Genomic DNA, 24,993 nt, shown 5'->3' on the forward strand with positions numbered 1-24,993 from the left:
TATGGATCTTGACTACTACGTCACCACCCCTCTTACCCTGCTCATTGTGGTTCCTTCTTTATATCTTTGGTTGAAGATCTTTTCTGCTCGTCTTCCAGTTTTTCTCATCAATAGTTTCCCTATTGTAATTTTGGTGTGCCCATGGGAGGAGGTGTGCTCAGGGTTTTCCCTTTTCTGCCATCTTGGCCACATTTCTCCCCCATTATAATTAGTTTTTTTAAAATAAAAATTATATTTGAATATCATCTATTTGGATAATCAAAGGCAGTAGTCTGAATATGCTTCTTTTGTTTTGGAAGGACCATGCCTGCCCACTTTGGAAGTACACATATATGGGCAGTTGGGAGCCTCTAAGGCATCGAATAAGACCAACATGGGAGAATGATGTTACAATTTAGTAGGGCCACGAAATGCTGTTGTCTCCCTATCCTGTTCACTTGTGTTACCATATGGCAGCCTGGCTTAAGTGGTTTCTCAACACGTGATAGTTCTGAACGGTCTGGAAGGGATGTAGCTAGTGCATGGATGGGACTAGGGTTAGCTACCCTGTCACTTGTCAGCATGAAAACCCCTATCGTAATTGCCTGTAACTCCTCTGTGTCATCTATGAAACTAAATTCCATGAAGCCAAGAACATCTTCTTGATTGTGATACACATACAGGTAGGTGCTCAATAAGTTTATTGAATGAATCAAAGCACTGGGACTTAAGTCTTGAAGCCGGCTTTAAAAGCAGGAGATTGTGGGTCCCAAAGCTAAACCAGGGTTAGTTGTTGGCATAATTTAGATTTTTAATTTTAATAAATGTTTTAAAGGTACTGATTAGTGTTTAGGTCTGTAGGCTGATGACAATAACTGCAACTAGTCATTCATTGTATTGTGAAAAGTTGGTAGTTGCATTTTCTGGTTATGTGGATTCTGAATTGGGTTTTGATTTAGTATTTATAAAAAATTATTTCTTAATAATTATTTCTTTAAAAAGTACCAGTTGTAAAAGTTTGTAGCCATATTGTCTATCATGCAGCCAGCTTTCAATTAGATATGATAGGGAATTTTTGACATTTACAAATACTGCTTTAAAAAGATAATTATCTGAAAGCACCAGCACATTTAGAAGGTGCTCAGAAGTGTTTAATTATAATAACAAATTGTAAAATGAACTGTTAACAGGAACTAGCAAAGAGCAACAGAAAATAGAACAAGGGCATTGTGAAGTGACAAGCAGTTGGGAGACTCCACGTGTGTTTAGTAATTTACTAGCAGGTAATGTATTTGAAATTATATATTAAAATATTGTTAGAATATTATTATTTTGGATAAGAGAACCATAATTGATTGTTTTTAGGAGGGTGGTGATCCTAAAACATACTTGAATTCTTATCACTCTTCTAAAACTCTCCTTTAAAAATTCCTATTTTAAAAAATTGATAGACATTGCCTCTCTCTTTTTTTTTGCCGCGGTTTGCGGGATCTTAGTTCCCTGACCAGGGATGAAACCCGGGCCCATGGCAGTGAAAGCATTGAGTCCTAACCACTGGACTACCAGGGAATTCCCAACATTGCCCTCTCATCCTTTCAGTCCTATAGATCTGCCTTCAGAATACAACTATTTATATGTTCACCCAACAACTTGAAGTCAGCGTAACAAAATATCTTTCATATTCAAAATTTCAACTTTTTCAAAACATTTTTTTTACTGTCATGTTAGGTGAATTTCATTTATTTCTCAGTTAAGTTTTAGTATTTTTATGTGCTTATTTTTGGTCCACACCTTTCCAGGCAATACCCTGTATTAGGCCTTCTTCCAAGATCACAGTAACATCTGCCTAAATTGACTTCACCTTTTTTTTTTTTTTGATTCATTTATAGATAATTTACAGATATCTTCATGTTGCTTCCCTGATTTAAATATTAAAAAACCCCAATAATTTCACTGCTTGTTGGACATTATCTCAGATGTTTGCCTGATCATTTTACTTTTACAGCTGTCTGTGGAACAGGTGCTTTCTTTTCACCACTCTCTTCTCTCATCTTTCTTGCTGCAACAAAGGTCATAGGCCTCCTGAGTCTCTCAAGACTTTTAATTTTCATCCTAGTGGACCGGGACAGGCTAAATTCAAAATAGCAGATCTGGTACTTACCTGCTTAGTGGACTTAGAATTAGAGACAATAAATGCATAGAGCCTGGGATGGAGTCTGGTGGGTGGGAAGGACCAGAAGTCGTTTAATATCCTTCTTGCATCCATTCATGACCATAAACCCAGTGAGCTAGACTTGAATTCACCCCGCCCTTTTTTTTCCCACGTTGCTTGGTACTCTGTTCACACTTAAATTCACTGCCTTGCTGCTTTGTATCTTTCAATAGCAGATTGTAACCTCCTTTTGTGTTGCCTTGTTCCCCCAGGTGCCTCATCTAATGCATTGTGTGCACAGTAGGCATTCAGTAAAGGATGTTGCTTGGCAAGGAAATCAGCTGTGCAGTTTTCTCTAATTTACAAGAGGACAAGACACTTGTAAGAATCATCCTGAAAAAATATTGTCCATGCAATAAATTACTTAAATGGCAAAAGAGAAACATTTTAAGGAAACAGTGGTCTTTAAAAGTTGATATGGTATCAGACTTGTAATAGAATTGGGAAAGCTTTTCTTAAAAACAGAACAGCCCTCTGTATTTAAAAAAAATACTTTTTTTCACCTTTTCTCACAATCGTTCATTTTTCTTTTTTAAGAGGCATGTGAGACCAGGCCTCTGTAGTTAAGCACTTTAACCACCAGGTGGAAGCACCGCATTGGGAGTTCTCGGAAGGCAACCGTCAGCTCCTAACTACTGGTAGGTAGATTCCTAACAGTAAGTACAGAATACTCCTGGAAGACAGATTGCTGGGCTAGAAAGTAAAGAAATAATGGGAGTTGTTACACATTTTGGTCCTGAAATCTTTCACTATTCACCCTTCAGGGCTTCATGAGACAAACACTGTGTAAAAATACTATATGTTAGTGTTGAAGAACATGTTCTTGATCAATTAGGGAAAAGTTTAATTAACTGAGCTAAGTTAATAAACTATTATTTCAAGATCTGGAAATTTCAATGAATATGTAAGAAGGTGTAGCAATTGTGTACGCTGGCGCTTCTGAAATTTGAGGTTTCTTTTTTTTTTTTTTTTGCGGTACGCTGGCCTCTCACTGTTGCGGCCTCTGCGGTTGCGGAGCACAGGCTCCGGTCGCGCAAGCTCAGCGGTCCCCAGCATCGGCAGGCGGACTCTCAACCATTGCACCACCAGGGAAGCCCTGAGGTTTCATTTTTTAAATCAGTTGCTTTTCTTTCATTCTAAAAGTAGTTAGTAGAAAATTTCAAAAATGAAGTAGGAAAAAACGAAAACATACTACCAACCAAAAAGCTGACTAATCCTTTTTACAGTTTATCTTCTTTTACTTTTTTCCCCTCTACGTCTAATAGTTTAAAATTTAGTTCATTTGTATTTTGCTTTGGACGGCGGCGTAGGGAGTAATAAACGCTGCAAAGGAGCTGCAAATTTAAGGATCAATGTCTAGGGACTTCCCTGGCGGTCCAGTGGTTAAGACTCCGCACTTCCACTGCAGGGGGTGTGAATTCGATCCCTGGCTGGGGAACTAAGATCCCATATGCCGTGTGGTACGGCCAAAAAATTTTTTTAAAAAAGTATCAAAGTCTAGCTAAGATATACCAGGAAACTCCTGCTAAAGGCGGTCCTATATAATGAATTCTCTTTTGAAAATAGAAAAACTGGCCCCAATTCATCTTCAAAATTGAGATATTTATCACTTTTTAGAAATTGGTACCTGTAAATTAGTTCCTACTCAGTCTTGTCTTATTTAAACTATTATTTGTTTAGCATGTTTCAGGGGGCAGACATACACTTAAGCCCAACCTCTCTGTCCTATGACTAGAAATTCGATGTTAAGAGGTTGCATCGATGAAGGATGAGGGTTAGGGCTGTTAGTTATCCAGTTCCTAGAAGAGGCAAATTTTTTATTATTCTGTGTTTCAAAAGCACTTTGAAATCTATAAAATATTATTCAAGACAAAAGACCCCTCCCTATATACCAGCATTTCCCAAAATTTCTAGATATATAAGTTCAAAGAGATGGTACTAGGCTAAATTATTTAAGAAAATGGTTCCATGGCTGAGTCTGTTTGGGGAATCCATTTCTTTCCTGCTTGATTTCTCAGACCCTTTACAGTGTGCGCTGGGAATTTTCCAAAGATTTTGTGTGTGTGTGTGTGTTTGTGGTATGTGTTTTTTGTGTGATTTTTTGTGTGTTTGTTTTTTGGGTTTTGTGCCAGTAGGCACACTTTTCATCCATTATCTCCCCCATGGCACAAAGTAATTTGGATAGGTATATATCATATAAACTTCTGGAAGGACTCTCTGGGCTTTGAAGAATTATTGCAATATTATTGCCTCATAAAAGGTCATTAGATTTGGTCTTTATTTGATGGCAATCAATCAGTTCTCTCTGGTATGTGGACTTTGTACACTGGTGTAAGTATTTGTTTTCAAAGTAATGTAATGGAAAGAAACAGCATTTGTTGTTTACAGAAATATTAATTCTTTATTGAGAATCAGAAATATTCTGATTTTACTGAATTCAGAGGTAGTCTTGGCCCCTGCCCCATAACACTTTTTAGTCTTAGACAATTTGTGCATTTTAAGTTTTTAATTATAGTACAAAAGAAAGTCACTGAGAAAACTTATAAAATCAGCTTATGCAACATTTATAAAAGGCTATGGAGTAGTTCATATGCTGAAGTATGATAAAATGGTTTGTGAGCAATACAGTACAATATCTGCTTATCAGTGATACAATGTAAAGTCTGTAATGAAGTTAGACTGTTTCCCCAAATGTCTACGTTAGGTGCTGTGAACTTTTTTTCACTTTAACCATCATAATTTTCTCCCCTTCCCGCCAATCTAAATCTGTCATGACATAGGCATCAACTGTATTGTCACCGTGTAGAATAAGAACCAAATTTCTCAATAAGCAACTTCCCCTGTCACAGTGAGACAATATGCTATGCTCATTTTTCTAGATTCCCTAGGAAAAGATATTTTTAATCCAGTGACAGATATTTTTACTTTCTAAAGGTAGAGCTAACCTCTCATACCATTTTAAGAAATATTACAAATGGAAATTTGCTTCTAGAACAAAAATGTTGATTTCTTAGACTTTCAGAAATATTGAGAAGAGGCTTTTTAACATTTCTGATACATCCAACAGCTCAAGTCTGTGATAAATTAAGCACCAAAGTCAACACTGATAGTACCTGCAGAGACTTAACATTTCTCTAAAATACTCCCCACCATTTAAATTCATTCCTGTTAACATTTATTATAATTTGAGGAGGTACGTGGGTAAAAGCTGTGTTATTTCATGAACATTTCCTTAAATATTATTAAATGGTCATTCTAGCTAGCCACTGTTTCAGCTTTCAGACCAATTCTGTTTATTGGTCTCTAATAAGCTATACTGCCTTCAAAATATTTATGCCTCTTGAGTGTTAATTATCCTTCCTCCACCTGGGCAGGTACCCAAAACTGGCACCAGAGTGTGGCATCTTACACCGCTGCTACTGATAATCATAGAATCACAGTCAAGCAGAGACCTTCATTTTACAGGTAAGGAAACTGAACTGTGGTGGGTTGAATCACAGGGCTCCTGCCTCCTAATTATCATTCTGTTATACATGCTATCTTCTTTTCGCCTATCTTGAAAATCTTTTACTATGTTGGTTTCTCTATAAAAGGAATTACACCTGAACTTAGAACCCGGGGAGCATAATCAACAGCCTAAGAGGGTGGAGAACAGTAGGAAAGGTGTTGGGGATCTGGTCTCACTGTAGTCAGAATTCCATGGTCGTTTTTTCTCTTGAACACGTCACTTGATGAGTGAAGGGTGTAGCTGGGATTCTACCATACTAAATCCTTGCAGCAAACTTCACTTTCAAGCACAGAGCTGTCGCTGCAAAATATACCTCAAACCTGCTCTGAACTAAATTCAGGTTTGGTTTATATTTGGTTTGGAAATTTTCTAAATTGTTTTGCTTGTCTCTAAATGGTTTTAAGTTTGATTCTGATAAAATTTCTGATTTTAACAGCATTATTTCTTTCAGAAATTTACATTAAGGTTCATGTCCCTTCAGAATTGCTATCTTAGAAAAGGAAAAGTTAGAACTCAGAATGCCTGACTGAAAATTGTTCAGGACTTGATAGTAAATCAAGTTGAGTTTTGTATACTTTTATCTGTAATATTACCAAACTCATTTTCTGCAATATTAATATATACTTTCAAGTATATAATAAATTATCACTTATTTAAATAAAAATGATCAAGATATTTAGGTTATTACCAGATTTAAAAGAGGTCTACAAATATTGCTGATATTAACATGTATGATTTTGTGCATGTAGAATAAACTGGCATAGGAATAGCTGCTAAATGCCCATGTATCTCCCTTTCATTTGTGGGGCTCAAGCAGGTACCAAGCCCAGTACAGTTTCTGTTTCCAGACCCTATGGGACTTTCAATTTAAAATAAGAGCCAAGGCAACTCACTTTCATGAGCGATACACAGCACTCAGAAACCTGCTCACCAGAGTTGCTGGTCTGCTGTTTGATACCCCCACCTCCCCTAATTCTTGCATATAATGTTTTAAGAGCAGCAGTTTGCTTCAGCACTTGGTTCATTCATTCAGGTCTCACCATGTGATAGGGTTTAGAATAAGTTTTTCAAACAAATTAAATAGACCCTGGTCTCAGAGACCTCTCACTCTGCCAGAGAAAATCACTCATGGAAATAGAAGAGCATAATGCAGTGTTATAAATCCCACAACAGAGGTAACCTGTTTAATTTGTGGAGCAAAGGGGCTGGGAGGGGGTGAAACTGAGTGGAATGGGACAATGGTCAGCAAAGGTTTCCCAGAGGAGTTGATACCTGAACTGTTGTTGTTGTTGTTTTTTTTAAGGGAATCATCATTGATCTTTCTTTATATTTTACTTGTTTAACAGACTAGTCTTTGTTTCTGTTGGAGTTTCACCTAAGTAAGATATGTAATTTACACAGCATGTATGCCTTGGAGCCTTCACTTTCTAGAGTACATTATTATGAAGCACCTAATGAAGCATTATTTTAATATTTAATAGTCACTATCCTTTTTTATTGTGGTATAATATACATAACATAAAATTTACAATTTTAACCAGTTTTGAGTATACAATTCAGTGGCATTAAATACTTCACAATGTTGTACAACCATTATCACTATCTATTTCCAGAACTTTCTCATCATGACAAACAGAAACTCTACCCATTAAACAACCTGAACTGGGTTTTAAAGGAGGAGTGGGAAAGAAAATGTAGTGGGTCAGAATGTCATTGCAGACACAGGGGACACACAGTGTGTTATGTGTGTAGGAACTACAAGCAGTTGATTGCTGATTTTTGTTTCAAATAGACCCCTTTCCCCAGTGCTGTGTGGAGGTTGGATTTGAAGAGGAGAAAGCTGGAAGCAAGAGACCAGTAGAGCTGTTGCCGTGGTACAGGTGAGCTATGATGGCCTAAACCTGGTGGTGTTAGTAGCCATGAAGAGAGGGTAGACTCAATCAACACATACAAATAACATCAATCTTTAGTGACTGACTGGATAGATGGGATGGAGGAGGAGGAGGTATCAAGGGTGACTCCCAGGTTTCTAGTTTGGTGCTATCAGTAACTGAGACAGAAGGCAGGAGGAAGAGCAGCTCTGGGGAGAGAAGTATGTTCAATTTTTCAACATGATGAGTTTGAGGTATCTATGGGTCACATCCAGGTAGATGTGTCCAGTGGGCAGTCAGACCTGAGTGTGAAGCTCAGGCATTTGGGGGTCATCAGCATAAGAGAAGACTGTGGCATCTGGTTGCAGAAAGGCAGGGACCCTTACCTTAATTGACCTATTATTTTGGGGCTCAGTAGACAAATTTGTCATCCCATCAGGCCCATATTTTCTTGGGCCACTGAGACGTGGTTGCCTGTTTTCTCTCATATTTCCTTAGAATGTTGGCAAAACTTAATATTCCCAGTCCTATCATCATTTTTCCCTACACTGAGAATTATATATGGCACTATCTCTTCACATATAGTACACATGGCAAGGTCTTGTATATAGTAGGTGATCAATAAATGTTCATCTTCATTGCTTATATTCAAATGGCTCTCTGTATACAAAATTACCTCCTTTTTTTCTTGCAGGAACTTCTTTCATGCTTCTCAAGTTTAACTTCTTAAAAATTTCTAAGACTACTTCAAGATTAAGTGTAAGTGAGCAGTACTTGATGGGTAGGTGTCTTCCATCATTAAGACTAAATCATTCCTTTCATTACTTGTTGCAGGATTTGGAAACAAACATTTCTCTTCTTAGGGAAGGACCGTGGAGTTTATCCAGTCAAGGTCCCACAGAGGGAGTTAGAGTTGCAGTAACCTGGCGTGAGTAAGCCCTGATTCCAGGTGGTGATGGGGGTTGAGTTTCACATTCTGCTTTATTTGAACAATATGTGAAAAAGAGTCACTAAAAACAAGAACAGACTGGGCTTTGTTGCAGCTGAGTGGCCTTGCAAATCTCTGTAAAGAGGAATTATAGGACATAAAGGATCTGATTCTGGGATATGATCCAATTGCCCTGTGAATGGAAGTAAAATATCCTTTTTAAGAGCACTGAAGTTCTGGGATTTTGGGGGAATAGTCACTTCTGTGAGATGTGGATTGTGTCCAGGGACCGTAACCTGAGAGGAAACAAGAAAGTTATCTGAGTGATTTCAGATGTTTTGTGGTGCCAACAGTGAAAAACACTGATATCCACCACTAAAATGCAGCCTTTATGAAACACATGTAACAACCTGCCAGGTCTCCCCAGGCTAGAAACAGCTTCAGTCCTGCTCGGTGAATGAGTTACCAAGTGCCTACTGATATGGACCGCAGTTGTTAATGCTGTTGCTGAGAATTACAAAGTGAAATAAAGACAGTTCCTTTATCTGAAGATGTAAGTCAGAAGCAATAGACTGATTTCTGTCCCCATCGTTTTCATGGAGCGCAAAGGTAAAGAGCTGACTGTTTCTCTTTGTCTCAAGTCTGTACTTAATATCCTGATTCTGTGTCAAGATTATTTATAAGTGGAATTTTTTTCTCAATTTATTCCATTTTCCTTGCAGCTGATCTAAGTGTATATATAAGTTATTGCTTCTTTAAAAAGCTTTGATTTTACCTGGTTTTGTCCATGAGTCTGAATCTTCAGCTAGATTTATCTTTTTGGTGGAGGAAATGATCAGGAAAATAATGACAAATACTAAACTAACTATAGACTATTGCTACTGAGAAATGCTTTTATTATATATGGTAGAGAGGGAAAAGAATAACATTTACGTAACCACTAATTGGCATGTATCTTAGCCATTCATTTCAGCTTCCAGAGTCTTTCTTACCTTCTGTTTTTGTCCTAGAGCTAGTAACTAAAGCCAACTTGTGCATAACTTTATTCTATAAATATGTGGCTTATTTTTAAAATTTTTTATTGGAGTATAGTTAATTTACAAATTGTTAGTTTCAGGTGTATAGCAAAGTGAATCTGTTATACATATATCCAAGATGTGGCTTATTTATGGGATTGCATAAAAACAGTTTGTTGATAGATTCACTATAAGGAAAACCCTTTTTTTTCACAGAATGAAAATGTCACAGTAAATAACAGGAAAATAAAGGGTCTTTTTAGGCAAAGATTCATAGTGAGTTGAGGTCTTTCCAGCTCTATTCATGTCCTCGGTAGGAGGAAAGATACTCAAGAAAATCATGAGCCCCTCACTCAAAGTGCTGAGTACTTTGGTGATAACCTATGGAGCAGGGGTTTTTAATCCTAGAGTTTTATGAACTGAAAACCATGCCCTTTATTATGTCCTAAAGATGAAACAACTACAAAGCCAGTTTTTACTACAGAACAGATGACTACCTTCTCTCAGGAGTAGCTCTATACGGAATGACTAGTATGGCTGGCGTTAGACCCACTAAGCAAACTAGATGAATCTTGACATTCTTAAAGTCACATCAAAGAGGAAGAGTCATAATCTGGCCAAATAAATCAGATACTTATTCATTTAGTTCATTCACATAAACTCACTCAGCCTCAAACTAGTCCATGCGTCCTTAGAGGAAGAAAAGCCTTAGAAACATGCATCTAACTAAAATTAAAATCTGGAATTTTACTTGCATTGATTGGAAAACTCACCATCGTTTGCTTATGAGCGGGCTGCATCGCTTAATATAGTGGTAAACTTTGTGGATCAAATTTTATTTGTAGTGAATTCTAAGGAACTTGTGTCGCAATCAATTTTTAATAGTAGAAGTTATGGTTCACGGAACAGATGTTAAACTGGTATTCCATGAAGCTTGGAAGAACTGTGGCCACATTGTATTTTTGTTTGTGTTTTTAAATTTTTATTGGAATATAGTTGCTTTACAATGTTGTGTTAGTTTCTGCTGTACAGCAAAATGAATCAGCTCTATGTATGTATATATCCCCTCCTTTTTGGATTTCCTTCCCATTTAGGACAACACAGAGCATTAAGTAGAGTTCCCTGTGCTATACAGTAGGTTCTTATTAGTTATCTGTGTTATACATAGTAGTGTATATATGTTAATCCCAATCTCCCAGTTCATCCCACCACCCCACATGGTTTATTTATTCTTATTAATAAGGTTTGTTCCATTTTTTTTATCATAAAAGGTACCACCCGAAATGGGATTTGGCTTCTATTTGAAAAATTGCCAGTTGGGGAAAAAACATGATTTTCTGAGTTTCTTCTATTATTGCCACCTCACCCACTCCCTGCTAAATGCAAGTTGGCCTTTTATTCTGTCCTGATATATCTACTTTTGGACTTTCCAGACTTATTTTAGTTCCTTTCTAGGTAAGTAAGTATTGTGAGTTCTATAATATTTTAATAACAATAGTTATTAGCATTGTATACTTACCTCTATTACATAGACCCCAGGCAAGAGAAGGAGGTAATACTCTCCAAATTTATTGGTTCTATAGGGGCAGACATGTTTTCTGTCTTGGACTTCTACAGTTACATTGGGTAATGGAGTCCCATTCTGATCAAAAATTTGACCCTTTACACCTGCAAGACAAAAAGAATTAAATGTTAATACCACATTTTATGGCATATGAAAAAAAATTCTTCTAATTATTTAAGAAAAATATGCCCAATATTTATTAGCTGTTTTGAGTTAATTGAGTGTTTCAGAAGGGATGGTAAACTTTAAAAAAAATTGAGATATAATAAAAATATAACATATTAGTTTCAGGTGTACAACATAATGATTTAATATATGTATTGTGTAATAGTCACCACAATATGCCCAGTTAACATACACATTTTTTTTCTTGTGACGAAAACTTTTAAGATTTACTCTTAGCTAATTTCAAATATACAATACAGTATTTAACTATATTTACCATGCTGTACATTACATCCCCAGGACTTATTTATTTTATAACTGGAAGTTTGTACTTTTTGACTGCCTTCACCTATTTTTCCCCACCCCCTGCCTCTGGCAACTACCAATCTATTCTCTATATCATGAGTTGGTTTTTTTTTTAAAGATTCTGCATATAAGTAACATCATAAGCTATTTGTCTTTCTCTGATTTATTGATATTTCACTTAGTATAATGCCCTCAGTGTCTGTCCATATTGTCACAAATGGCAAGATTTCTTCTTATGGCAGAATAGTATTCCATTGTATAAATATACCACATTTTCTTTATTCATCCATCCAATTAAGTTGCTTCTGTGTTTCAGCTATTATAAATAATGCTGCAGTGAACATGGTGGGTGCAGATATCTTTTCAAGTTAGTTTTCTCATTTCTTTTGGATAAATACCCAGAAGTAGAATTACTGGATCATATGGTAGTTCTATTTTTGATTTTTCTTAGAATCTCTATACTGTTTTCCATAGTGCTGCACCAATTTACATTCCCATCAACAGTGCACAAGGGTTCCCTTTTCTCCACATCCTTGCCAACACTTGTTGCTTCTTGTCTTTTTTGACAATAGCCTTTCTAACAGGGGTAAGGTGATATCTCTACTTGTCTTTAACTCTTGATACTTTAATTACAGTGTGTCTTGATGTGGGTCTCTTTCGGTTCATCTTATTTGGAACTCTCCAGGCTTCCTGGATCTGGATGTCTGCTTCCTTCCCCAGGTCAGGGAACTTTTCAGCCATTTTTTCTTCAAATAAGTTTTATATCCCTTTTTCTCTCTCTCCTCCTTCTGGGACCCCTATAATGCAAATGTTTGTCTGTTTGATGTTGTCCCATAAGTTCTTTAAGCCATCTTCACACTTTTTCATTCTTTTTCTTTTTGCTGCTGATTGGATGAATTCCATTGTCCTGTCTTCAGGTTCACTTATCCTTTCTTCTGCCTCATCTAGTCTGCTGTTGAACTCCTCTACTGTATTTTTCAGCTCTATGACTTTTATTTGGTACTTCCTTATATTTTCTTTCTCTTTGTTGAAATTCTCATTTTGTTCATGCATAGTTCTACTGAGCTCAGTGAGTATCTTTATGACCATTATTTTGAACTCTTTATCAGGTAAATCACTTACCTCTATTTCATTAAGCTCTTTTCTGGGGTTTTATCTTGTTCTTTCATTTGGAACATATTCCTCTGTGTTGACTCTCTGTGTTGGTTTCTATGCATTATATAAAACAACCATCTCTTCCAGTCTTGAAGGAGTGGCTTTGTGTAAGAGGTGAACTTACTGTTCAACCCTGCCCCAGCTCTGGGTTTTCTCTCAAACTTTTATGATTATCCAAGCAGCTTACTTTAGTCTTAATGGCTCCAGTAGTTGAGGGTGTGCCAAGACCTGTCAGTATCCCAAAGGGGAGTATCTCAGTCAGCACAAAGGTTCAGGCAGATTGGGAGCCAAACCCACAGCTTCGAAAGTATACAAATATACCTCTTCTGGGGGAAGACTGGGAGATGGGTGTTTCTGTCTACTCCCTCTGCACTGAGCCCTGGCGTGACTGAAAGCCAGTTAAGAACCATTTCTTTGTTTGCTTTGTTCATCTCTTGCACTCATGAACACAAGCCATGTTGGCCAAGAGCCAGGCTATCAAGGGATGTGTTCTCTGGGCAGTAGCCAAAAAAGCCAAGGGGTACAGATAGGTACACAGGCTCCTTTCTTGGAGACACTGGTGATCTGGGGTACGGCATAGGTTGAGAGTGAAGATGGTGCCCAGTGGCCTCTGATGAATGATTGTAGTCAGCCGCTAGATGTGTATTTAATTAGAATCCTGCTCCTCAGGCCACAACTATGAAGATAAACTAATAGTCCTCTTTCACAGAAAGACTGGGTTTTCAGTCTGCTGCCTCTCCACTGTGCCCTGAGTGTAGCTGGTTAAGAACTCCTTCTCTGTTTGTTACAGTTCTGTGGGATTTATGAACACAAGACGTGCTGGCCAACAGACCCAGGAAATCAAGGGGTAGCCTCTGGGTGGCAACTGCAAAAAACAGTGCACCAGACAAGTGCACAAACTCTTTTCCAGGAGATTCCAGGATCCTGGAGGGAGGTGGAGGGACAGGGCAAAGATGGCAGCCACAAGCATCCATCTTTGGAGAGTATTTCAGTTGGCTCCTAGATGTATGTTAAATTAGATGACTGCCCCTCAGACTGAAACTTTCAGACAAGCAGATACGCCTCTTTCACAGAAAGACTGGGCACTTTTCAGTCAGCTGCCTTAGTGCTGGGTCCTGGGCGGTAGCCAGTTAAGTCTTTAAGAACTGTTTCTCAGTTTGCTATAGCCTTGTGGGTCTCATGGATGTGAGCCCCATCATTTTCAAAGCTAGATGTTTCGAGAGCCTCCAGAAGGAACCAGCCCTGCCAACACCTGGACTTTAGCCCAGTGAGACTGGTTTTGAACTTCCAACCTCCAGAACTGTACATTTAAATTCACTGTTACTTGAGAGGAGACAAGATGGCAGAGTAGAAGGTGAGCTCACCACTTATTATGGAAACACCAAAGTCACAACTAACTGCTGTGCAACCATTGACCAAAAAATGCTGAAACCTACCAAAAAAGATACCCTGCATCCAAAGACAAAGAAGAAGCCACAACAAGACAGTAGGAGGGGGTGCAATCTCAATAAAATAAAATCCCATACATGCCAGGTAGGTGACCCAAAAACTGGAAACAGAAGTTCTCCCACAGGAGTGAGAGTTTTGAGCCCTGTGTCAGGCTCCCCAGCCTGGGAGTCTGGTAATGGGAGGAGGAGCTCCCAGAGAATCTGGCTTTGAAGGCCAGTGGGTTTTGGTCACAGGGATTCCCCAGGACTGGGGAAAACAGAAACTCTATCTTGGAGGGTGCACACAGGGTCTTGTATGCACCAGGACCCACGGGGAAAAAGCGGTGACCTCATAATAGACTGGGCTAGACTTACCTGCTAGTATTGGAGGGTCTCCTGCAGAAGCAGGGGGTGGGGGCAGCTGTGGCTCACTGCAGGGACAAGGACACTGGTGGTGGTAGTGTGGTAGTTCTGGTCGGTACTCATTGGCATGAGCCCTCTTGGAGGCTGCCGTTTTCTCACTGAGTCCTGGCCCCACCCAACAGCCTGTAGGCTCCAGTGCTGGGGACGCCTCAGGCCAGATAACCAACAGGGTAGGAACACAGCCCCACCCATCAGCAGACAGGCTGCTTAATGTCTTCCTGAGCACACAGCTGCCTGATAAACACACTCCCTGACATGGCCTTGCCCACCAGAGGGACAAGACTCAGCTCCACCCACCCATGGGCAGGAACCAGTCGCTCCCACCAGGAAGCCTACACAAGCCTCTTAAACAGTCTCATCCACCAGGGGGAGGTGACAGCAGAAGTAAGAAGAAATACAATCCTGCAGCCCGCAGAATGGAAACTGCAATCACAGAAAGTTAGACAAATTGAGATGGCAGAGAAATATGTTCCAGATGAAGGAACAAGATAAAACCCCAGAACAACAACTAAGTGAAGGGGAGATAGATAGGCGATCTACCTGAAAAATAATTCAGAGTAATGATAGTAAAGATGATCTGAGATCTCAGAAAAAGAATGGAGGCACAGATCGAGAAGATACAAGAAATGTTTAACAAAGACCTAGAAGAACTAAAGAACAAACAAACAGATGAACAATACAATAACTGTAATGAAAAGTACACTAGAAGGAATCAATAGCAGAGTAACAGGTAGAAGAATGGATGAGTGACCTGGAAGAGAGAATGGTGGAATTCACTGCAGTGGGACAAAGAAAAACAAAAGAAAAGAAATGAGGCCAGACTAAGAGACCTCTGGGACAACATTAAATGCATGATCATTCTCATTATAGGGGTCCTAGAAGGAGAAGAGAGAGATAAAGGACCTGAGAAAATATCTGAAGAGATAACAGCTGAAAAATTCCTTAACATGGGAAAGGAAACAGTCACCCAAGTCCAGGAAGCACGGAGAGTCCCAGGCAGGATAAACCCAAGGAGGAACATACGAAGACACATAGTAATCAAATTGACAAAAAATTAAAGACAAAAAATGTTAAAAGCAACAAGGGAAAAGCAACAAGTAACATACAACGGAATTCCCATAAGGTTAGCAGCTGATTTCTCAGCAGAAACTCTGCAGGCCAGAAGGTAGTGGCACGATATATTTAATGTGATGAAAGGGAATAACCTACAACCAAGAATACCCAGCAAGGCTTTCATTCAGATTCAATGGAGAAATCAAAAGCTTTACAGACAAGCAAAAGCTAAAAGAATTCAGCACCAACAGACCAGCTTTGCAACAAATACTAAAGGAACTTCTCTATGGGCAAAAGAAAAGGCCACAACTAGAAACAAGAAAATTACAAATGGAAAAACTCACTGGTAAAGGCAAACATACAGTAAAGGTAGGGAATCATAGGCACACAAATATGGTATCAAACCCAGCAACTGTGAGAAGAAGAGAGCAAAAATGCAGGATACAGGAAATGCATTTGAAATTAAAAGACTGGCAACTTAAAACAATCTTGTTTGGGCTTCCCTGGTGGCGCAGTGGTTGAGAGTCTGCCTGCTGATGCAGGGGACACAGGTTCATGCCCCGGTCCGGGAAGATCCCACATGCCACGGAGCGCCTGGGCCCGTAAGCCATGGCCGCTGAGCCTGCGCATCCGGAGCCTGTGCTCTGCAACGGGAGAGACCACAACAGTGAGAGGCCCGCGTACCGCAAACAAAACAATCTTGTTTATGTATAGACTGCTGTAGCAAAACCTCATGGTAACCACAAACTGAAAATGTACAACAGAGACACACACAAAAAAGGAAAAGGCATTTGATTCAAACACAACACTAAAGTTAGTCATCAAATCACAAGAGAACAAAAGAGGAAGGGAAGAAAAAAGACCTATAAATCCAGAACAATTAACAAAATGGCAATAAGAACATACATATCAATAATTACCTTAAACATAAACAGATTAAATGCTCCAACCAAAAGACATAGACTAGCTGAATGGATACAAAAACCTGTATATATGCTGTCTACAAGAGCACTTCAGATCTAGGGACACATTTAGACTGAAAGTGAGGGGATGTAAAAAGGCATTCCATGCAAATGGAAATCAAAAGAAAGCTGGAGTAGCAATACTCATAGCAGACAAAATAGACTTTAAAATAAAGACTATTACAAGAGACAAAGAAGGACACTACATAATGATCAAGGGAGCAGTCCAAGAAGAAGATATGACAATTGTAAATATATATGCACCCAACATAGGAGCACCTCAATATTTAAGGCAAATACTAAAAGCCACAGAAGGAGAAATTGACAGTAACACAGTAATAGTAGGGGACTTCAACACCCCACTTTCATCAATGGACAGATCATCCAGACAGAAAATCAATAAGGAAACACAGGCCTTAAATGACACATTAGACCAGATGGACTTAATTGATGTTTATAGAGCATTCCATCCAAAAGCAGCAAAATACACATTCCTCTCAAGTGCACAAGGAACATTCTCCAGGATTGATCACAGGCTGGGCCACAAAGCATAAATTGGTAAATTTGAGAAAACTGAAATCATATCAAGCATCTTTTCCAACCACAACATATGAGATTAGAAATCAACTACAAGAAAATAAAACTAAAAAACATGGGGGATATATAGCCTGAACCAAGATGGAGTAGAAGGACTTGCTCTCACTCTCTTGTGAGAACACCAGAATCGCAACTAGCTGCTGGACTATCATCGACAGGAAGACACTGGAACTCACCAAAAAAGATACCCCACATCCAAAGACAAAGGAGAAGCCACAATGAGATGGTATGAGGGGTGCAATCACAGTAAAATCAAATTCCATAACTGCTGGGTGGGTGACTCACAAACTGGAGAACACTTATACCATAGAAGTCCACCCACTGGAGTGAAGGTTCTGCACCCCACGTCAGGCTTCCCAACCTGTGGGTCCGGCAACAGGAGGAGGAATTCCTAGAGAATCAGACTTTGAAGGCTAGCGGGATTTGATTGCAGGACTTCGACAGGACTGGGGAAAACAGAGACTCCACTCTTGGAGGGCACACACAAAGTAGTGTGCACATCAGGACCCAGGGGAAGGAGCAGTGACCCCAGGGGAGACTGAACCAGACCTACCTGCTACTGTTGGAGGGTCTCCTGCAGAGACGGGGGTGGCTGTGGCTCACCGTGGGGACAAGGACACTGGCAGCAGAAGTTCTGGGAAGTACTACTTGGCGTGAGCCCTCCCAGAGTCTTCCATTAGCCCCACCAAAGAGCGCAGGTAGTCTCCAGTGTTGGGTTGCCTCAGGCCAGACAACCAACAGGGAGGGAACCCAGCCCCACCCATCAGCAATCAAGAGGATTAAAGTTTTACTGAGCTCTGCCCAACAGAGCAACAGTCAGCTTTACCCACCACCAGACCCGCCCATCAGGAAACTTGCACAAGCCTCTTAGATAGCCTCATCCACCAGAAGGCAGACAGCAGAAGCAAGAAGAACTACAGTCCTGCAGCCTGTGGAACAAAAACCACATTCACAGAAAGACAAGATGAAAAGGCAAAGGGCTATGTACCACATAAAGGAAAAAGATAAAACCCCAGAAAAACAACTAAATAAAGTGGAGATAGGCAACCTTCCAGAAAAATAATTCAGAATAATGATAGTGAAGATGATCCAAGACCTCGGAAAAAGACTGGAGGCAAAGATCAAGAAGATGCAAGAAATGTTTAACAAAAACCTAGAAGAATTAAAGAACAGAGATGAACAATACAATAACTGAAATGAAAACTACACTAGAAGGAATCAATAGTAGAATAACTGAGGCAGAGAATGGATAAGTGACCTGGAAGACAGAATGGTGGAAGTCACTGCTGCAGAACAGAATAAAGAAAAAAGGATGAAAAGAAATGAAGACAGCCTAAGAGACGTCTGGGACAACATTAAACGCAACAACATTCACATTATAGGGGTCCCAGAAGGAGAAGAAAGAAAGGACCAGAGAAAATATTTCAAGAGATTATAGTCGAAAACTTCCCTAACATGGGAAAGGAAAAAGCCACCCAAGTCCAGGAAGTGCAGAGAGTCCCAAACAGGATAAACCCAAGGAGAAACACGCTGAGACACATAGTAATCAAATTGACAAAAATTAAAGACAAAAATTATTGAAAGCAGCAAGGGAAAAATGACAAATAACATAGAAGGGAACTCCCATAAGGTTAACAGCTGATTTCTCAGCAGAAACTCTACAAGTCAGAAGGGAGTGGCATGATAGACTTAAAGTGATGAAAGGGAAGAACCTACAATCAAGATTACTCTACCTGGCAAGGATCTCATTCAGATTCGATGGAGAAATAAAAAGCTTTAGAGACAAGCAAAAGCTAAGAGAATTCAACCCTACCAAACCAGCTCTAAAACAAATGCTAAAGGAACTTCTCTAAGTGGGAAACACAAGAGAAGAAAAGAATGTACAAAACAAACCCAAAACAATTAAGTAAATGGTCATAGGAACATATGTATCAATAATTACTTTAAACATAAATGGATTAGGTGCTCCAACCAAAAGACACAGGCTTACTGAACGGATACAAAAACAAGACCCATCTATATGCTGTCTACAAGAGACCCACTTCAGACCTAGGGACACATACAGACTGAAAGTGAGGGGATAGAAAAAGGCATTCCATGCAAATGGAAATCAAAAGAAAGCTGGAGTAGCAATACTCATATCAGATAAAATAGACTTTAAAACAAAGAATGTTACAAGAGACAAGGAAGGACACTACATAATGATCAAGGGATCAATCCAGGAAAAAAATATAACAATTATAAATATATATGCACCCAACATAGGAGCACCTCAATACATAAGGCAACTGCTAACAGCTATAAAAGAGGAAATCAACAGTAACACAGTAATAGTGAGGGACTTTAACACCTCACTTACACCAATGGACAGATCATCCAAAATGAAAATATATAAGGAAACACAAGGTTTAAATGACACAATAGACCATATAGATTTAATTGATATTTATAGGACATTTCATCCAAAACCAGATTTCACTTTCTTCTCAAGTGCGCATGGAACATTCTCCAGGATAGATCACATCTTGGGTCACAAATCAAGCTTCAGTAAATTTAAGAAAACTGAAATCATATCTAGCATCTTTTCTGACCACAACACTATGAGATTAGAAATGAATTACACGGAAGAAAACGTAAAAAACACCAACACATGGAGGCTAAACAATACGTTACTAAATAACCAAGAGATCACTGAAGAAATCAAAGAAGAAATCAAAAAATACCTAGAGACAAATGACAATGAAAACACGACAATCCAAAACCTATGGGATGCAGCAAAAGCAGTTTTAAGAGGGAAGTTTATAGCTATACAAGCCTACCTCAAGCTACAAGAAAAATCTCAAATAAACAATCCAACCTTACACCTAAAGGAAGTAGAGAAAGAAGAACAAACAAAACCCAAAGTTAGCAGAAGAAATCATAAAGATCAGAGCTGACATAGAAACAAAGAAAACAATAGCAAAGATCAATAAAACTAAAAGCTGGTTCTTTGAGAAGATAAACAAAATTGATAAACCATTATCCACACTCATCAAGAAAAAGAGGGAGAGGACTCAAATCAATAAAATTAGAAATGAAAAAGGAGAAGTTACAACAGACACTGCAGAAATACAAAGCATCCTAAGAGTTTACTACAAGCAACTCTATGCCAATAAAATGGACAACCTGGAACAAATGGACAAATTTTTAGAAAGGTATAACCTTCTAAGACTGAACTGGGTAGAAACAGAAAATATGAACAGATCAATCTCAAGTAATGAAATTGAAACTGTGATTAAAAATCTTCCAAAAAACCAAAGTCCAGGACCAGATGGCTTCACAGGTGATTTCTATCCAATTAGACAAGGGCTAACACCAATCCTTCTCAAAGTCTTCCAAAAAACTGCAGAGGAAGGAACACTTCCCAACTCATTCTATGAGGCCACCATCACCCTGATACCAAAACCAGATAAAGATACCACAAAACAAGAAACTTACAAACCAATATGACTGATGAATATAGATGCAAAAATCCTCAACACATTACTAGCAAGCAGAATCAAATAGCACATTAAAAGGATCATACACCAAGATTAAGTGGGATTTATCTCAGGGATGCAAGGATTCTTCAGTATATGCAATTCAATCAATGACATATTAATGAATTGAATAATAAAAATCATATGATCATCTCGATAGATGCAGAAAAAGCTTTTGACAAAATTCAACACCCATTTATGATAAAAACTCTCCAGAAAGTGGGCATAGAGTGAACCTACCTCAACATAATAAAGGCCATATATGACAAACCTACAGCAAACATCCCTATCAATTGTGAAAAACTGAAAGCATTTCCTCTAAGATCAGGTACAAGACAAGGATGTCCGCTCTCGCCACTATTATTCAACATAGTTTTGGAATTCCTAGCCATGGCAATCAAGGAAGAAAAAGAAATAAAAGGAATCCAAATTGGAAAAGAAGAATTAAAACTGTCACTGTTTGCAGATGACGTGATTGTATATATAGAGAATCCTAAAGATGCCACCAGAAAACTACTAGAGCTAATCAATGAATTTGGTAAAGTTGCAGGATACAAAATTAATGCACAGAAATCTCTTGCATTCCTATACGCTAACAATGAAAGATCAGAAAGAGAAATTAAGGAAACAATCCCATTCACCATTGCAACAAAAAGAATAAAATACCTAGGAATAAAACTACCTAGGGAGACAAAAGACCTGTATGCAGAAAACTATAAGACAATGATGAAAGAAATTAAAGATGATACCAACAAATGGAGAGATATACCATGTTCTTGGATTGGAAGAATCAACATTGTGAAAACGACTATACTACCCAAAGCAATCTACAGATTTAATGTGATCCCTATCAAATTACCAATGGCATTTTTTACAGAACTAAAACAAAAAATCTTAAAATTTGTATGGAGACACAAAGGACCCCAAATAGCCAAAGCAGTCTTGAGGGAAAAAAGCGAAGCTGGAGGAATCAGACTTCCTGAGTTCAGACTATACTACAAAGCTACAGTAATCAAGACAATATGGTACTGGCACATAAATAGAAACATAGATCAATGGAACAAGATAGAAAGCCCAGAGATAAAGCCACACACTTATGGTCAACTAATGTATGACAAAGGAGGCAAGGATATACAATGGAGAAAAGACAGTCACTTAAATAAGTGGTGCTGGGAAAACTGGACAGCTACATGTAAAAGAATGAAATTAGAACACTCTCTAACACCACACACAAAAATAAACTCAAAATGGATTAGAGACCTAAATGTAAGACCAGACACTATAAAACTCTTAGAGGAAAACATAGGAAGAATACTCTTTGACATAAATCACAGCAAGATCTTTTTTGATCCATCTCTTAGAGTAATGGAAATAAAAACAAAAATAAACAAATAGGACCTAATGAAACATCAAAGCTTTTGCATAGCAAAGGAAACCAGAAACAAGACGAAAAAACAACCCTCAGAATGGGAGAAAATATTTGCAAATGAAGCAACTGACAAAGGATTAATCTCCAAAATTTACAAGCATCTCATGCAGCTCAATATTAAAAAAACAAACAACCCAATCCAAAAATGGGCAGAAGACCTAAATAGACATTTCTCCAAAGAAGACATACAGATGGCCAAAAAGCACATGAAAAGCTGCTCAACATCACTAATTATTAGAGAAATGCAAATCAAAACTACAATGAGGTATCACACCAGTTAGAATGGGCATCATCAGAAAACCTATAAACAACAAATGCTGGAGAGGGTGTGGAGGAAAGGGAACCCTCTTGCACTATTGGTGGGAATGTAAATTGATACAGCCACTATGGAGAACAGTATGGAAGTTCCTTAAAAAACTAAAAATAGAATTACCATATGATCCAGCAATTCCACTACTGGGCATATACCCAGAGAAAACCATAATTCAAAAAGACACATGCCCCCCAATGTCCACTGCAGCACTATTTACAATAGCCAGGTCATGGAAGCAACCTAAATGCCCATCGACAGATGAATGGATAAAGAAGATGTGGGGCTTCCCTGGTGGCGCAGTGGTTGAGAGTCCACCTGCCGATGCGGGGGACACAGGTTCGTGCCCCGGTCTGGGAAGATCCCACATGCTGCAGAGCGGCTGGGCCCGTGAGCCATGGCCACTGAGCCTGTGCGTCCGGAGCCTGTGCTCTGCAACGGAAGAGGCCACAATAGTGAGAGGCCCACGTACCGCAGAAAAAAAAAAAAAAAAAAGAAGCTGTGGTACATATATATAGTGGAATATTACTCAGCCATAAAAATGAACAAAATTGGTCATTTGTTGAGATGTGGATGGATCTAGAGACTATCATACAGAGTGAAGTAAGCCAGAAAGAGAAAAACAAATATTGTATATTAACAGATATATGTGGAACCTAGAAAAATGGTACAGATGAACCAGTTTGCAGGGCAGAAATTGAGACAGAGATGTAGGGAAGAAACATATGGACACCAAGGGGGGTAAGAGGTGGGGTGGTGGTGGTGGTGGTGGTGTGATGAAATGGGCGATTGGGATTGACATGTATATACTGATGTGTATAAAATTGATGAATAGTAAGAAAAAAATGCAAAACGTATTTTTTTTTTACAATTTAAATAAAAACTCTGGTTTGTAAAGGAAGATTATACAGCTTTTGAGGACATGGGTTGGAATACTTTTTAAATGTAATTAATCTCAAATAAGCCAGGCAGAGAAAGACAAATACTGCATAGAATCACTTATACGTGAAATCTTAAAAAAAAAAAAAAAAAAAAAAAGCCAAAGGCTAGAAGCAAAGCAGAAAAGTGGTTGCCAGGGCGGGATGTGGGGGAAATAAAGAGAGGTTGGTCATAGGGTACAAAGTTTCAGTTATAAGATGAATAAGGTCTGAGGATCTAACGAAAAACATGGTGACTGTAGTGATAACAGTGTATTATATAATTGAAATTTGCTGAAAGAGTAGAACTTAAATGCTCTTACCTCCCCCCCAAAAGGATAAATACGTGAGGTGATGGATGTGTTAATTAATGAGATGGGTGGAATCCTTTCACAATGTACACATACATCACATCACCACAATGTACATTTTAAACGTCTTGTAATTTTATGTCAATTGTACCTCAATAAAGCTGAAATAATAGGTTTAAACATGTTTTATTCATATTGTTTATACTTTTGGATTTACTTAAATTACTTGAAGCTCTCAAATAGTCTAAGAGTTGGACCTGAAAGAACAGGTCTCCATCAGAGACCAGAAAAAATAGAACTCCTCTCAGCCATTTAGCATTTATCACCACCAGTACATATACAGTCTTTGGTTCATTTGTTGTCTAAAGCTATGTTGCCATGGAACTACTCCTGAGTATTTCTTTTGGCCTGTCAAACACATGCTATAGTTTCAGTGAAACCACGGATTCCTGCCCACATTCCCCCTCCATTTCCAAGGAACCAAGTAGTTATTTTGGTATGAAGGTCTAAAAATCGTGTATTATTGTAGTTAAGGGTGACAAATTCCAACAATAATAGAAAAGATTAAACAACCAGAGAGTTAAAGTGAATTCAAACAAAAATTTTTTGTCTGTTCTATTTGGAGTGGGTAAATTCAAAAACCACAGAACAGTTTTTGACATTATTATGACTGAAAGCTTGAATAGCTTTCCAGTTTTTTTACTTGTAGCTGGAATATGGTTAAGACAGAAACATACTTATTAAAATGACAGAGCAAATGGTATGGTTGTTTTAATATGTGGCTAGATAATCAAAATTATGAAAGTTCTATTTGGCATATATTCCAAATTTCTTTTAAAAATCAACATTCAAGAGAGCTTGGAGAAAATTCTCACCTATTGTTATAGAATGTGAGCTGCAGTACTCCTTCCTATGCTGTAAAGAAATTTAGAGCATATGAGATGGAAGAGACCATACCAGGAGCTAGTGTTCATTCTGTTAGTTGTTTTGAGGCTTTTAAATTAAATATTGAGTAGCTATAAAAGAAAGCTTATGAAGCTTACAGAAGATATAAAGAACATTACTGTTACCTCTGTTATTTCTTATGTGCCTCTCTCTGATCCTATTAACTTCTTTTCCCTTTGAGAGAGCACCATCCTGGATTTTGTAGTTTTATCATATGTGTTTAATCATTTTGCATGTTTTTAGACTTAATCCTATGGAATTTTATTACATCTTCTTTCATGGCTTCTTTTTTTCAATATTATATTCCAGTGATTCACCTGTGTTACTGCTTGTAGCTGTATTTCATTGATTTTCATTGCTGAATACATTCCATTATGTTAATATGCTATAATTTCTA

The 24,993-nt window shown here is 38.3% G+C and overlaps 1 protein-coding gene across 3 annotated transcripts in view; it reads right to left on the reverse strand.

Annotated features, from left to right (window-relative positions):
* Positions 1-24,993, reverse strand: part of CPM (carboxypeptidase M) — a 134,540-nt gene that overhangs the window by 39,916 nt on the left and 69,631 nt on the right. For 2 of the 3 annotated variants that reach the window (XM_067697284.1, XM_067697286.1), the window contains exons 8-9: positions 11,034-11,182; positions 8,552-8,794 (exon numbers count right to left, since the gene is read on the reverse strand). In XM_067697284.1, coding sequence (XP_067553385.1) covers positions 8,552-8,794; positions 11,034-11,182 — 392 coding nt within the window. Of the gene's footprint in view, positions 1-8,551; positions 8,795-11,033; positions 11,183-24,993 lie in introns of those variants that run through there. The other variant, XM_067697285.1, reaches the window with a different exon arrangement.

Source organism: Pseudorca crassidens, chromosome 11 (genome assembly GCF_039906515.1).
Source record: "Pseudorca crassidens isolate mPseCra1 chromosome 11, mPseCra1.hap1, whole genome shotgun sequence".
Classification (NCBI taxonomy): Eukaryota; Metazoa; Chordata; class Mammalia; order Artiodactyla; family Delphinidae; genus Pseudorca; species Pseudorca crassidens.